At 35.7% G+C, this 15,917-nt stretch overlaps 1 protein-coding gene across 1 annotated transcript; it reads left to right on the forward strand.

Annotated features, from left to right (window-relative positions):
- The first annotated feature begins 128 nt into the window (after nucleotides 1-128).
- adpgk2 (ADP-dependent glucokinase 2) lies at nucleotides 129-15,527 on the forward strand. Its single transcript, XM_067367353.1, has 6 exons — nucleotides 129-352; nucleotides 1,407-1,566; nucleotides 4,516-4,706; nucleotides 9,269-9,365; nucleotides 9,482-9,618; nucleotides 12,603-15,527. The coding sequence occupies exons 1-6, from the start codon at nucleotides 160-162 to the stop codon at nucleotides 13,271-13,273; spliced, it is 1,449 nt and encodes a 482-aa protein (XP_067223454.1). The 5' UTR covers nucleotides 129-159; the 3' UTR covers nucleotides 13,274-15,527.
- The last annotated feature ends 390 nt before the right edge of the window (nucleotides 15,528-15,917 follow it).

Genomic DNA, 15,917 nt, shown 5'->3' on the forward strand with positions numbered 1-15,917 from the left:
CAACTCTTACTTAGATCGTTTATCATTTGCTTATCTCACGCGAAGTGCCATTCTATCCTCTTTTATTTCTACAGGAGAAAAACATCCGCCCCCTGCTTCATCATCACACACTAGCTCAGGAAGAAAGAGAGGAGGCAGGAGTGTGTTCATACATCTGCAATGGCCATTGAGCTGCGCTCTGGTGTCAAATATGGCTCGTTTCTGTCACTCGCAGTGGTGTTGGTGGCGTATTGGTTACGATCTCCGGACAGCTCGGTTCTGGATGAGAGGCTAGACGTGGTTCTGTCCTCATTGCTGCGCGCGGAGCGGAAAGTGGGCATGAACAGCGTGTCCAGACCGCGAGTGGCTATAGGTACTGACTTTTAAGTGCACTTAACAGGATGCAACAAATTATAATGATGATATGTAATGCATATGCACCGCATAGATTCTGCAATTTCAGAATATGCAATTTATATGATAATGTTGTTTTATATTTATTTTATTTTAAATAATCGCAAAAAATATTTAATAATAAACTTTAATAAAACACTTTTAACTAATTTCATGTAATAATATAATACTATAACAATACATTTGCATGTTAGATTAGCATCTTTTGAAGTTTGCAATTCTCAAAATGAGAGTAGCTTTTTTATATAATAAAGTTAACTACTTGTTTAATGTAATATGTATATATGTATTGGTTTTTATTTTATAACTTTTTACTTTTTTATTTTTAAGAATTATTTACAACATTGATTCATTTGAGCAAATAATAACTAGTTTTTTATGCTTCAGATTGGCAAATTTTTCTGTTTCTTGTAAGAGAGTGCATGTTATGATCCTTTTTTATCTGATAATGTGGCTTGTTTTGCTTCTGATTACTATCTTCTAGAATCAGGCCTGTGGTTATGTTTTGCATGTTAGTTTTGCATCTTTCTTTTGTTAAAATAGTCTCTAATAACACATGCATAGTGTTGACAAGGAAAAAGAAAAAACTTTCACAACCTGTTTAGGCCTTATGTTTACCAAAATTCTTCATTCATTAACCTGAGTCACGTGCACAGCCCAATGCAATGCATTTATTGTATTTGTTGCTTAAATTACAGTCAATGCATGTGAAAGTTCATCTAGAGTCTTGATTGAATCTATGTTGATTGGGATAATCCAGTCAGTCAGTTGAAGTTATCCTGATATCAAAGCCTATCTGTGATTGCACAGTCATTATCTGTTTTCAATCCATGATCGGTACCTGTCAGTCTGTTGCGTTCTGACAAACAATAGTTTAAGCCATGTTTGCTTTGGCAAACTATGCATGGCATCTAATCCATTTTTTCAGCTATGACCTATGATTTAGGTGTGTTTTGTTGTATGGTCAGGTTCAAAGATTGAATAATTGTTGTCATTTCACCATTTCTTATCAGGTTTTGGCGGCTGTGTTGATATCATAGTTGATGGAGTGACTCTGTTAAACAAAATCGGTTTGAAGCCAACAGACCAGCCCCTCCACCATGACTACATAGAGAATGCGGAGCAGCTGGCCCAGAGTTTCGCTTACTTTTTCTCCCCCGGAGCTGCTTCAGAGTAAGTGAGAGCTGTTCAAGCATGTTCACAAAGCCCTCGGGACTGTAGAGATTACACAATAAAGTATAATACATGTGTTGTGATTTATTTGATTTGAAGCCTGGGGTCAATTACACTTGTACAAGTTTACATAGTTTACCTGATTAAAAATTTCCGTTTTGTATCAGTTAGTTAACATTTAACAGTTGGAATTAAAACTAACTGGTTTCAAGGTGAATTCAGTCAGGTCACAGAATTTAGCTACAGGCACAGATGTAGTTAATCACATTAACAATGAACAAATGACATTACAAAACCAGAAAGTGTCAAGATACTAAAATAATAATAATAATTAAATTCATCTGTTAAGCTGAAATGCATCAGACCCTCTTAGTTTTGTTGTGCTGGCAATATAGTATCTGCTTCCAGCAAGAGAATTCACACTTGAGAGCGGAACGAAAGGCCTCTCAAGATAATATTGCAGTTATGTTGATATGCTGCATAGTGCTGTTTGAGACTGCTTAACACGGTACATTATCGTTGGAAGACACGAGTGCTTCTGGTTGCTGCATGTTTGGATTGATGTGTGAATTTCTCCTCTAGCTTACTAACATTAATCATAGTGAAATTTTTCCTTTCATTCTTTTTTAGCTAGAGAGGCTTTTAAAGTGTTAGTTCAAAATGAAAATTATGTCATTAATGACTCACCCTCATGTCGTTCCAAACCCGTAAGACCTCTGTTCATCTTCAGAACACAGTTTAAGATATTTTAGATTTAGTCCGAGAGCTTTCTGTCCCTCCATTGAAAATGTATGTACGTTATACTGTCCATGTCCAGAAAGGTAATAAAAACATCATCAAAGTAGTCCATGTGACATCAGTGGGTTAGTTAGAAGTTTTTGAAGCATCGAAAATACATTTTGGTCCAAAAATAACAAAAACTACGACTTTATTCAGCATTGTCTTCTCTTCCGGGTCTGTTGTGAATCCGGGTTCACGACTCTGCAGTGACGCTGCTGAAGTAAGACCCTGCTGATGTGTTATCCTGTGCGCCCGAGCTTCGTTTACAGTCTGAGGGAGACACACGCTGTTTTCAAGCCATTCTACATTGTTTGCATTTTGGTATTGCTATATTTTTTAAAATAGTGCGCAAGTGTGCATGTCGCGGATGTCCTAATCGCCAAAAACAACGACATAAAAATGCATTACCGACGCCGACAGATGAAATGATTTAAAGGAAAGGATTCCGGAAGAGAAGACAATGCTGAATAAAGTCGTAGTTTTTGTTATTTTTGGACCAAAATATATTTTCGATGCTTCAAAAACTTATAACTAACCCACTGATGTCACATGGACTACTTTGATGATGTTTTTATAATCTTTCTGGACATGGACAGTGCACCGTACATACATTTTCAATGGAGGGACAGAAAGCTCTAATAATCTAATAATAGCCCAATATTAATTTTTTTCAGTTGGGGATGGGTCGCCGTGCCAAATCTGTACTAATTTTAACAATGATTCAAAAAAACTCCAACCATTAATAAATTGTTAATTTATAATTAAAAGCAGTAAAACATAAGATTTGATGAAAAATACAGTAATAATGTGAAACATTATTACAATTTAAAATAGCTATTTTCTATTTGAATACATTTTAAAGTTCAGCATCATTACTCCAGTCTTCAGTGTCACATGATCCTTTCATTCTAATGCTGATTTGCTACTCAAGAAACTTTTCTTATTATTATCAGTGTTTTCTGCGTGTATTTTTGTGGATGCAATGATACATTTCAAACATTTGTGGTTAGATAAAAAAAAAATAGAGGAATTAATACCTTTTTATTCATTAAGGATGCATTAAATTAATCATAAGTGACAGAGTGAAGACATTTATAATGTTACAAAAGATTTCTATTTAATAAATGCTTTAATAAATGTAATAAATACATTTAATAAATGCTGTTGAATCCTGAAAGTATTACCATTTCCACAAAAATATTAAGCAGCACAACTGTTTTCAACATTGATAATAAGAAGAAATGTTTCTTGAGCAGCAAATCATCATATTAGAATGATTTCTGAAGAATCATGTGACACTGAAGACTGGAGTAATGATGCTGAAAATTCAGATTTGCCATCACAGGAATGAATTGCATTTTAAAATATATTGAAATAGAAAAAAATAAAAAAAATAAATTTGTAATAATATTTCGCAAATTGCTATTTTTACTGTATTTTTGATTAAATAAATGCAGCATTGGTGACCATTCTTTCAATTACATTAAAAACAACTTGCAAACTTTTCACAGGTACTGTATATAAAATGGAAATTAGGTTTTTACAGTGCCAAAAAGTTAATGACATTGACATTCGAACTTGTAACTTGAAACTAACAAGGTTTAAAAATGCATGAAAAGGCCAGGTTGCAACCTCACATGAGCGAAACCGTGATAGAAACCATAATACAAACGTTCTATCGCTTGTCAAATTTCTACAGGTATAATGTTCAACCCTATATCTTCATAATCTTTCATCAAAATTTAAAAATTTCATCAGCCTCTAAAATGACTTTCAGTTGACCTCACCTACATGCCATCTACTTTTAAGCTACTAAAATCTTGCCAGTTAATGCAGATTAATGTGGATATACTAAAGTTTGCTTGAGTAATAGGAAATCCTCCACAGTCTTCAGCAACCTTGCATTTAGGTCTTTCTCCATTCTGCTATGAAACGGCTACTTTTCACAATCCAATTTATTCCTGGTGGCCTAATATTAAGATCCGTCCTATGTTTTTTTTTTTTTTTTTTTTTTCTCGTTGGATGTCCTGTTTCATTTAGAAATGTCACTTTTCTTTCCAAAGTGATATAGAAAGAACAAAAATCCTTCAAGTGCTTGGCTTGAGGCTGCATAACAGGAGTGTAATTACAGTAAACACTGTTTGACAGTTTTTTTGTTGTTTTCCATAGGAGGTTTGTAATGAATGACACACTCTTCAGTGAACTGGTAGAGGCTTCTCGAGAGTTACCTGGAAACAGGTGGTCAATAGGAGGAAATGCACCTGTCATGGCCAGCAGGATGGCGCTGGAAGGATGTGATGTGCTTTTAGGTGGCAGTTTCAGCACCGATTTTACTGATATCCTCTCACAGCGTATCACAGGTGCTGTAACACTCTTATTTTCAGCTTTGTGCTAAAAAAGCTTTTTATATTCAATAATGTAAATATAACAACACTTTGCCCCTATTATGCTATTTTAAAGGCTCCTAATTTTGTTTAGGAGGTCTCTTACAATAGGTTTACATCAGGGGTGTCCAAACTTGGTCCTAGAGGGCCACTGTCCAGGCTAGTTTAGCTTTAACTTGCCTCAACACACCTTCCTAGAAGTTTCTAGTTTGCCTAGTAAGACCTTTGTTAGATGGTTCAGGTGTATATATTTGGGTTGGGGCTAGAGCCCTGTGTGCGGCTGTTTTCTTAATCCTGCTTCCACTGAATTTCCCACTCCCTTAACGTGTGTGTTCTACTCTCAACCACACCCGCCATGTTTGCATCCACTCCCGCACACACCCGCAAACATTCTGTTACAACTTGTAAAAAGTGTGAAAAAATGACATTAACATTGGGGCTAATCTAAAATTTCAGAATAACAGAGATAAAACATTGCATTTAATTAAACTGACCATAAGATAAAGTAATGCTAGCACCACAAATGACAAACACATTCAGCCAGCTTTTTATTAGCCTTATAAAACTCTATCAACTGTTAAAACAAAACATCCCAAATAGTAGAGCTTAAAAACGTATTTAAATGTATGTGTAGCGCACACACACACACACACACACACACACACACACACACACACACACACACACACACACACACACACACACACACACACACACACACACACACACACACACACACACACACACACACACACACACACACACACACACACACACACACACACACACACACACCTAACCATAAGAGTTAAACTCTGGTAACCTAACAAGGCACAATATTTAATTGAATTACATGTAAAATAAATAAATATTAAACAAATTAAATATAAAACAAATTAAATAAGAAATAAAAACCTCAAAGATATTGCAGGTGTTTATGTTTACTTAATGAATGAAATTATGAATCACTTGGCCAAGCCTGCTATGGAGGAAAACGATGTTACTGATAGATTGCAGTGAACTTCATTTGTTGACTCCTTTCTTGTTACGCAGCAAATTGTGGGACTGCAGGAATGCGTACGTAAGCAATAAGGTACGGGAGGCTGTGCTGTATCATGAATAAGTCACGGCTGAAGGGCGTTGTTAGGTATGACGCAAAGCGGAGTGCCTGAAACCCCTTCAGCCGTGACTTATTCATGATACAGCACTAGCCTCGAGTACCTTATTGCTTTTATAAAAGGGTTAGCACATAATACAAATATTAAAGCCAAAAATATGTATGAATGCAACTTTCATGAAGTAAACAGTCACTAAAAGCCTTCCTTCCGCTGGAAAAAAATAGTCCCTGACATGAACAGCAACAGAAGTTACATTATTACACCATTAGATGGCGGCAAAGACTGTCTCTATGTCTTCAGTAGCGGAGACTTTTTTATTGAAAAGACTGATTGAAGACTTTTCAATACTGACTTTTGAAGACTGAAGACTGTTAAAAGGACAAGATAATACATCGGACATTTAAACAGATTTCTTATTATGAACACAGGACTGACCTGAAGGAAAATGCTAAATCTGAATGCAGGTAATAAACTCGCTCACTCGTTTTCTCACAATACTTATACATACTTATCGCTTATACATAATACAGTAAGCTTCAATGAACAATATCAATTGAGAACATACAGTTTACGTTGCTAAGAGTGGTTGCTAAGGGTGTTGTGTAGTGATACACAGAACCGTTGGGTGAAGCGGTGAATCGTGAATAAAACACAGCTATTGACCAATCAGAATCAAGGACAGGAACTAACCATTTTTTAAAATGACGTCACTAAATGGTGGTAGCTCAACTAAATAAGAGCATCATTTACAAGTTTCTGCACAGTCCTAACTATATTATTCTGTCACGTATATATCTACATTGAGACCAAATATCATTCAGTTGATCAGTGACATTCTCTCTCAATGACAACGTTGTTGCCTCTTCAATGTCTGACTAACTCCTGTTGTTCGTGTCTCTCGCTATCAAGATTTGTTTTAGTAGGATTATCCAGGGGTGCAGTTCCATCTTTTTGAGATCTCTGTGTTTTACTCATGGACATGAAAAGTGAAAATATGCTTGACTGTCTTTTTGACAATTTGGCGATTTTAACTTGTCTTTAATAGAATAATTCAGCATGTATACAAAATCAAAAGTCTGATATTTTCTTGAAAATGATCCGGTTCAAATTAAGTACTGGTTGGTGCTGAATTCTTTAAGACAGTGGCTCTCCAGGAGCAGAATTGGACATCCCTGGTTTGGTTGCATGCAAGGTCAAAAACACTTATAATATACAGGTGCTGGTCATATAATTAGAATATCGTGAAAAAGTTCATTTTTTATTGTAAATTGTAAAAATGAAACTTTCATATATTCTCTACATGTAAAGTAAAACAATTTTTTTTTAATTTTGATGATTAGTGCGTACTGGATTTTGGACTTTCATGAGCTGTATCTCAAAATATTATAATATTTCCTAAGATCAATCAAAAAATGGATTTTCAAAACAGAAAAGTTCAAGTTCTTTAAAGCATGTTCATTTGTACACTCAATACTTAGTCGGCAGCACATATTACAGCAAATGAGTTGCTCCTAGCACAAATTACAGCATCAGTGAAGTGTGGCATGGAAGTGATCAGCCTGTGGCACTGCTGAGGCACTATTGAGCCTTCAGATCATCTGTATATTGTTGGATCGACTGTTTCTCATCTTGAAAATATCCCTTAGATTCAGGGGTCAGGTATGTTGGCTGGCCAATAAAACACAGTAATATCATGGTCAGCAAACCACTTGGAAGTGTTTTTTGCACTGTGGGCAGGTGCTAAAGTCCTGCTGGAAAAGGAAATCAGCATCTCCATAAAGCTTATCAGCAGATGGAAGCATAAAGTGCTCCCAAATCTCCTGGAAGATAGCTGCATTGACTTTGCACTTGATAAAACCCAATGGACCAACACCAGCAGATGTCACGGCCCCCCAAATCATTACTAACTTCAGAAACTTCCCACTAGACTTCAAGCAGCTTGGATTCTGTGCCTCTCCAGTCTTCCTTCAGACTCTGGGACCATGATTTCAACATGAAATGCAAAATTTATTTTTATCTGAAAAGAGGACTTTTGACCATTTGTTCACTGTCCAGTTCTTTTTCTCCTTAGCCCAGGTAAGATGCTTCTGATGTTGTTTCTGTTTCAGAAGTGGCTTGGTAGTCCTTTTCCTGAAGATGTCTGAGTGTGGTGACTCTTGATGCGCTGACTCCGGCTTCATTTGACTTTGAATTGGCTTTACTTGACAGTATTCTCAAGCTTGTGGTCATCCCTGTTTCTTGTGCACCTTTGCCTACCCAATTTCTCCCTTCCAGTCAACTTTGCATTTAATATGCTTTGATACATCACTCTGTAAACAGCCACCACATTCAGTAATGACCATCTGTGACTTACTCTCTTTGTGGAGGGTGTCAATGATTGTCTCCTGGACCATTGCCAAGTCAGCAGTCTTCCCCATTAGTGTGGTTTCAAAGAACAAGAGATACCTGGAATTTATACTGTAGGGATGGTCATTTAATGAAACTCAAATGTACATATTCTAATATTTTGAGATACTGGATTTTGGACTTGCATTAGCTGTACGCTCTAATCAACAAATTAAAAAAACAAAAAAAAACTTTTGAAATGTTTTACTTTACATGTAGGGAATCTAGTATAAATGAAAGTTTCATTTTTTAAAAATAATTTACAATAAAAAAATTAACTTTTTCACGATATTCTAATTATATGACCAGCACCTGTACTTTGATTGCAGCATCACCTCTTTTCTCACAGTGTCTGAAACTTTTCGATAAAGGATCCAGTCTTTCTAAACCATTTTTTTCTGAGAGACTACTCTACTCTGATTGATCAGATCGCTTACAGTGCGTGTCGTAGAAATGCCCATTACTACATCTGAATTTCACATCTGGAGGCTCTCCCGACAACTTGATACACAGTGATACAATCAGTAACGATGGTGTCAGTTTTACCACATCAATTCATGCCTGAGTACTCATCCTTTAGAAGTGCATGTAAAACAGATTTGCTTTTGCATCGCAGAAAACAGTATCTTCTCGACATGTCGAAAATGTGAACCAAACTGTACCAGGCCTCAGCTACATCTACAGTGTTTGAGGGCAGGTTAAAGTAGATGTTGTTTGCGGGCATGGGCTGGCATTGTGCAAATTTGTTACATAATGGGTTCATGCAGGAAGTAAGACTGGAATTACTGACGACTCGTTTTAGAGACAGTTCAGAAATGGTTCTTTCTTTTGGGATACAATAACTCTGACTTTTTACATTCACAAACAGCTTTATTACACACTACATGAAACATAATATAAGAAAAAGCATAATAGGGGCACTTTAAAATCTTCATTTTAGAAAAATGACTCATTTTAAGATATTTTTTTTTCTGCTTGCTACAACTCTTTCATCCATGTTTTGCATTGAACTGAATTAATTTTGTCTGTCCTCAGTGGCTGGAAACACTGTGGATGAGCCAGACATCCACCTGATTCTGGAGTACCCCACAGGTGCCACATGGGGGCCGTACACCTCCCGAAGGGCCAACAGGTGGGTTTATATTAGGCTCACTTTTTTATCAGATATTTTTTATTTTTTTTTTATTTACAACTTTTAATCTAGACTTTTTTGCTTTCCATGTAAGCCTTTTTCTTCTATTGCTATAGGTATATTGTCCATAGTGATGACCATAATCCATATTTGGACTCAATGGAGCAATTTCAGGAGAAGCTGAATGGATTCAAACCAGATTTGCTTGTAGTAGGAGGGTTGCAGATGATGGACAACTTCCCTTTCAAAAAGGGTAAGCAAATGAAGCCATCTGAGGGCAAATAATTTACATTTCATATTAACTTTCATTCATAACATTAACAAAGATTATTGCATAATATTTAGATCAGTATTTAATCTACTTTCAAATAGCGAAATTTAACTTTTTATTCATGTGTTTTCATTTTCAACTACTGTTCAAAAGTTTGGGGTCAGTAATATTAAGTGTAAGTCTCTTGTGCTCACCAAGGCTGCATTTATAATATACAGTTAAAGGTTATTAAAAATATCATTACACTTTGAAATAGGAGTTATGCTGCTTTGTGTAAATCATGATACATTTTTTCCAGGATTTGTTGATTTAATAGAAAGTGCAAAACAGTATTTATTTGAGTTGAAATACAGATCTTTTGCATTATTATAAATAGATTTATGGTCACTTTTAATTATAATCACAAGTGTAATATATAATATTCCTTATTGACTAGTGCTGGCTACTTGACAATTAATAATAACTTATAGTCAGACTGAGTTGTTAAGCTCTATTATATGCATCATTAAAAATTGCACATATAATGGTCTGTTAACTGTCAGCCTGTTGGGCATCAGTGGCGGTTTGGAGCTAAACTTACCCTGTACTGTCACATGGTGAGATTAGCAAGTTTTCCCAGTTGCCCTGGGAAAGTAGACAGACTGTAATAACTCAAAGCACTCAGTGATTTTGCTTGCTTTGCAAATCTTTTCTGTCTGTGATAGAGGGAAATTACTATTACTAATATTTACTGCATATTTTCACTGATCACATCATAAACAGACAAATGAAAGCTTATTTGTTTGATTGGACAATACAGTTGTCTTAGTTGGTTGTTTGTGTTTTAAATAAGTAATATTTAGACCTAAAGGTAAAAAATGCTTCATGGAACATTAAAATTAATGTGTGTAACTACACTGTAATGCAAAAAAAATACTGTAATGAAACAGTAAATAAAAGATTATTAGAGCATGTTTTAAAAGAAAATACAAGTTCAGTCTTTCTACTTCTGTATTAAAGGTGCAAGAATCAAAAATTGAATTTACTTTGGCATAGTTGAATAACAAGAGTTCAGTACATGGAAAAGACATACAGTGAGTCTCAAACACCATTGATTCCTCCTTATATAAATCTCATTTGTTTAAAAGACCTCCGAAGAACAAGCGAATCTCAACATAACACCGACTGTTATGTAACAGTCGGGATCATTAATATGTATGACCCCAATATTTGAATATGCCAGCTCATGTTCAAGGCATTAGACAAGGGCAGCCAGTATTAACGTCTGGATCTGTCAAATAGCGAAAAATAGCGATCTGTCAAATATTGTCTGGACAATAGCGAAAAATGGCAGATGGAGTAATAATAACTGACATGATCCATGATATGATATTTTTAGTGATATTTGTAAATTGTCTTTCTAAATGTTTCACTGGCATGTTGCTAATGCACTTTTAAATGTGGTTAAAGTTACCATCGTTTCTTACTGTATTCACGGAGACAAGAGCCGTCGCTATTTTCATTTTAAACACTTGTATAATTCATAAACACAACTTCATTCTTTATAAATCTCTCCAATAGTGTGTAATGTTAGCTTTAGCCACAGAGCACCATCAAACTCATTCAGAATCAAATGTAAACATCCAAATAAATACAATACTCACATGATCGATCCATGCATGCAGCATGCATGATGAACATCTTGTAAAGATCCATTTGAGGGTTATATTAGCTGTGTGAACTTTGTGTACTGAATAACTGCACTTATACTTGAGAGCTCGGGAGGGCAGGGAGCGAGATATTTAAAGGGGCCGCAGCCTGAAACGGTGCATAGTTAATGATGCCCCAAAAAAGGCAGATAAAAAAAAATAATAATCTATGGGGTATTTTGAGCTGAAACTTCACAGAGACATTCAGGGGACACCTTAGACTTATATTGCATCTTTTGAAAAGACGTTCTACGACACCTTTAATGTATTACTTGCAATTTCTGTGTAGTTAACTCTGAAATTTACAAGCAATTTCTGAGTGAAATATTTTAGTGTTTCAAAGTTGTAAAAAGATTATTTATTTATGTTTTACAAGAAAATCCTATTTCATTCTTTCTACTTCAGAATCTAGCATTTAAAAACTAGCAATTTCTGAGTGCAAGTTGTTTCTTCACCAAATTGTTTTCAGTGTAATTCACTTTAAATGTTCCATTAAGCATTTTATATATTAAATGTAGGGTTTTTGCTATATTGGTTAAGAGATGATAACCGTCTAATAAGAGGCAGTGTTGAGGAAAGTTTCTTTTAAAAGTAACACATTACAATATTGTGTTACTCCCTAAAAAATAACTAATTGCGTTAGTTACTTTTTATGAAAAATAATGTTACATTACTTTTTCTCATCTGGGCTGGGCTTGCGTGTTTGTTTTTTAATAACGACAAAAAAAGTTATTTTTGGCAAGTGTAAAGGCCCTTTCACACCAAAAGTGAAATGAATAAGCCTCAGGCTGAAGGAAATGCATATTTACGCCTGTACAGTAGAGACCGCAGCTCAAACAAACCTTTCAGCAGCAAAGACATTGGTTAATAAAGTGAGATTAAATACATGAAGTATATTTGTGTAATTTAATAGTTAATTATTACAGGTTTGTGTAAAATTTTTATTCATTTTGAGGAATACTGAATGTTTTCGTGCAAGTGAGATGAGTAAATGCATGTTCACATTTAGTCTAGAACTACAATAACCATCATGTTCACACAGCGCACACAACACCTCTGCACTTTATTTCTCTCAACACGGGGACAGGAGAGCTGTCAGTCAATACATGTGAAAAAGTAACTTGAGTTACTTATTTGAAAAAGTAACTTGGATATTTTGTTGTAAATTGAAAAATCAATGTTACTTTACTAGTTACTCTGATTACGTAACTGAAGTTACTTGTAATGGGTTACCCCCCCAACACTGAGAAGAGTTTATAACCGTCTCTTTTTCTATAGGAGAGCGTGAGGCTCTGCTGGGAAGGCTGGCTCAGATGTTGTCCTCCGCGTCCCCGCAGACCGCCGTCCATTTCGAGATGGCCAGCTTTGTGGACGAAAGTCTGATGTCAGATCTACTAGATTTTGTTCTTCCTCACGCCGACTCTTTGGGCATGAATGAGCAAGAGCTGCCAAATCTTTTGAGCCTTTTCCGCGGCAGCAACTTAACCGTGCTTTCCGACCCCAACCCTCGTGTGGCTACGGTGCTGGACCAGATGCGAGAACTCTACCGCCTGGTAAACCAGCGCCACCGTGAGGCGGGGACAGGTCGGCCCCTCACCCGCCTTCATGTCCACACCCTGGCCTTCCAGGCCATCATCGTCAAACGCGGATCCAAGTGGAAGAACACCATGTCGGCCACGGCCAAAGCCTCTCTGACTGCCAACCGGCACGTCTGCGGCTCGCCGGACATCGATCTCAGTAAAGCGCGGCTGATTATGGACGAATCGTTCTCCATTAGCAGGCGAGAAGGAAGTCAGAGAATTCCGCTTCAGGAATCTCGACCAGTTTCCTGCTGGGATGAGGACGGCTATGAGATTTGCGTGGCTCCTGTGTTGGTGTGTACAGAGGTGTACCAGACTGCTGGAGGAGGAGACAACATCTCTGCCGCTGGGCTCGTACTGCAGATCTGAATATGAGATGTCTTTATCCCACATGCTTGGGTTTTATTATGTGAATTTTTTTTTATTTTTTTTTTTTAATTGCATTATTTTATTTTTTGGAGGGGAAAAAACATTTAAACACACCAAGTGCAATACAAACATCGGGTCCAGCTTATATAAAGTTGGGTGAATCTCGCAAAACCTGTCAACAACGTGTCCACGTCTTATTTCACCCTTAATTCAAAAAATGAAATGAGTTGGTTTTGCTTTTTTACATTTGTTTTATGTTGTTTATATTATTTTTCAGTATTATTTACTTGACAATTAAGCACATTTTAACTGCAAATTCTAATTACTGTTTCCTTTAATTTGTGCTGGTTTAAATTTAAATTGTACTACAGTTTTACTATATTCAAAAAATACTGTATTGTATAATAATGAGAATATGCATTATATAAAAGAAAATCTGCTTAATTGTCATGAAAATAATGTCTTGATGATCTTTAAAAAAATGTTCTTTATGCAAAATCTAATTTCTCATTTTTTTTTTTTTACTTTTGATTTTTGTGTGAAATATAATCTGGATACTTTATTGTAAGATTCGCGTAGTTATCCCACCTGTAGGTTATTTGTTTTCAGTTAAATTTTTTTTTTTCTAATTTAAAATATCTTTATTCTTATCCAGAACCTTTTTGTGTCTTAAAATGGCTTCGTAATCATTCACTTCATGCACATTAACCCAGCAGGGGCCAGTAATCTTGAAAAAATATGCAGAAGAATCTTTGAGCGTCCGGAGCTCTTTATTTTATGACTGAAATGAATCAATGCAAATGCACAATAATGTCAAGTGGAAACACAGAAGAATTTAGCATGAATGAAGTGTATCTTTATTTGTCATACATTATTTTATGTTTCACCTATTTAAAGCGCATGTCTGTATTTTTTTTTGCATTCCATAGCATTGTTATATTCCACTTTAACAAGAAATTGAGCAGTTACACATCATAACATTGAAACAAGTCAGTTTTCCTCTCTAATTTACAACACAATGAAACTTTGAATTGATGGAACATGGCTTGATTTTTAACTTTAGGGAAGGGAAAGTTTTTAAGAATGGTCATTTTAGCCGATCATGTTTCTGTGGGTGCATGTATTTCATAAAACCCATCAAGAACGTGTCATACTTCACCCCAAAATCAAAAGAAAGAAATGGATTACAGTAATTACAATTGAGAATAATTGGAATTTCAAATAAAAGTAAAACATCTATCCATACTATGTTGTGGGAATACAAATTTGCAAGGACATTGTGGTTAATTGTCATGAAAATAACATCATAAAGCAAGTCTTAAAGGAAAATTGTATTTTATTTTATTTTATTTTATTTCCTCCTGAATACTTTAGTTATGCTTGAGTTGTGTTTTATCAAATTTTGGAATGGATATAGTAGCAAAAACCACTTATTTCCTTATGAATGTGCAAAAACCACTTGTGTGTATGTATTTTCAGGAGGGGGATTTGAAGAACTTTGCCGTAATCGTAGTTGTGGGTGTCTCTTTTGACAGATGCGGAAATATCTAAGCAAGTTCCGGCCCTGACTTCCTTTCAGTCGCATCTTCCATCAGTCACCCTGAGTGCAAATTATTACCTACCTCCTGTGCCTATGAAAATATCCAGCTTAACTGATGTCCATCATGATTAGGCCTATATTGTATACCTGCGTTTATTTACGTGTGGCGCATGAGAGTGCTTGTCTATGCTAGTGTAACCCAGTATCAGACATGAGACTGATGTGAAAGATGTCCCACCCTATGAGAGATATCAGGGTGATATATGAAATAAGTCTCAGGGATTACAGTAGCCTGGATGTCTATGATCCACAACACTTGAGTTAGAACCAATTTAGCTGTGACCGAGAGCAGCTGGTGTGATTCTGGTCTGAGCCTTTAACATACTGACCAACTGATGGTCCAGTAGATTTGAAGAATCTTTAGTGTGAAAAATAACAATGGAATGGATACTTTTGTTGTGAATGTGATTCATGTGTCGATAATAAGGGTCTGAAGCAATTGTAGCATTGGAATTGTTTATTATGAAATGGTGGTAGGAGTATTGAGTGTTGTGCTGCATCAACTGGAAATGAGTTGTAATGAAATGCCTTTTTCTCTTTCCTTCTTTTGTCTTGGGCATGTGTAGTCTGTCAGCAACAGCTGTTCTGAAGGGAAAAGAGTCATTTTTGAGTGACTTCTTTGGATTTGTAGCCTATGTAATAAAATATTACATTCCATTTATCGTGCTCTGTTGTGTATTTCTGATTATTTTATGGACATTTTAATTGGGATACTTTGGCACGGTTGAGGACAAAGCAACACCTTTGGTTTGTTTGTATGAATGTTTATAACTGTATAAAAGTATATTTCAGAATATTTTGAAGCAACAAGTTTCTTATGAAGTTTTAGGGTTTAAAAAGTAAATAAAGTAAATAAGTTTTAGTGTGAAATAAATAAATAAATTGAGTGCTGCTGCTGCAAATGGAGACAAATGGAGAGATATAAATTGAGCATTTTATTGTTATACTGATCATTTGTAATGAGAAAACAATGGATAATGCTAAATAGAAGAATTTCATTAGTGGTATCAGACTTTTGGATGTCTCCTTTTGGATGCAAACCTC

The sequence above is a fragment of the Chanodichthys erythropterus genome, chromosome 18, assembly GCF_024489055.1.
Source record: "Chanodichthys erythropterus isolate Z2021 chromosome 18, ASM2448905v1, whole genome shotgun sequence".
In the NCBI taxonomy this organism is placed as follows: Eukaryota; Metazoa; Chordata; class Actinopteri; order Cypriniformes; family Xenocyprididae; genus Chanodichthys; species Chanodichthys erythropterus.

Excerpts from the sequence above, each read along its gene's own strand:
- adpgk2 (XM_067367353.1), top strand. The coding sequence starts at position 160 with ATGGCCATTGAGCTGCGCTCTGGTGTCAAATATGGCTCGTTTCTGTCA. Across the intron at positions 353-1,406 it reads CAGACCGCGAGTGGCTATAG|GTTTTGGCGGCTGTGTTGAT; the intron begins GTACTGACTTTT and ends ATTTCTTATCAG. Across the intron at positions 1,567-4,515 it reads TCCCCCGGAGCTGCTTCAGA|GAGGTTTGTAATGAATGACA; the intron begins GTAAGTGAGAGC and ends TGTTTTCCATAG.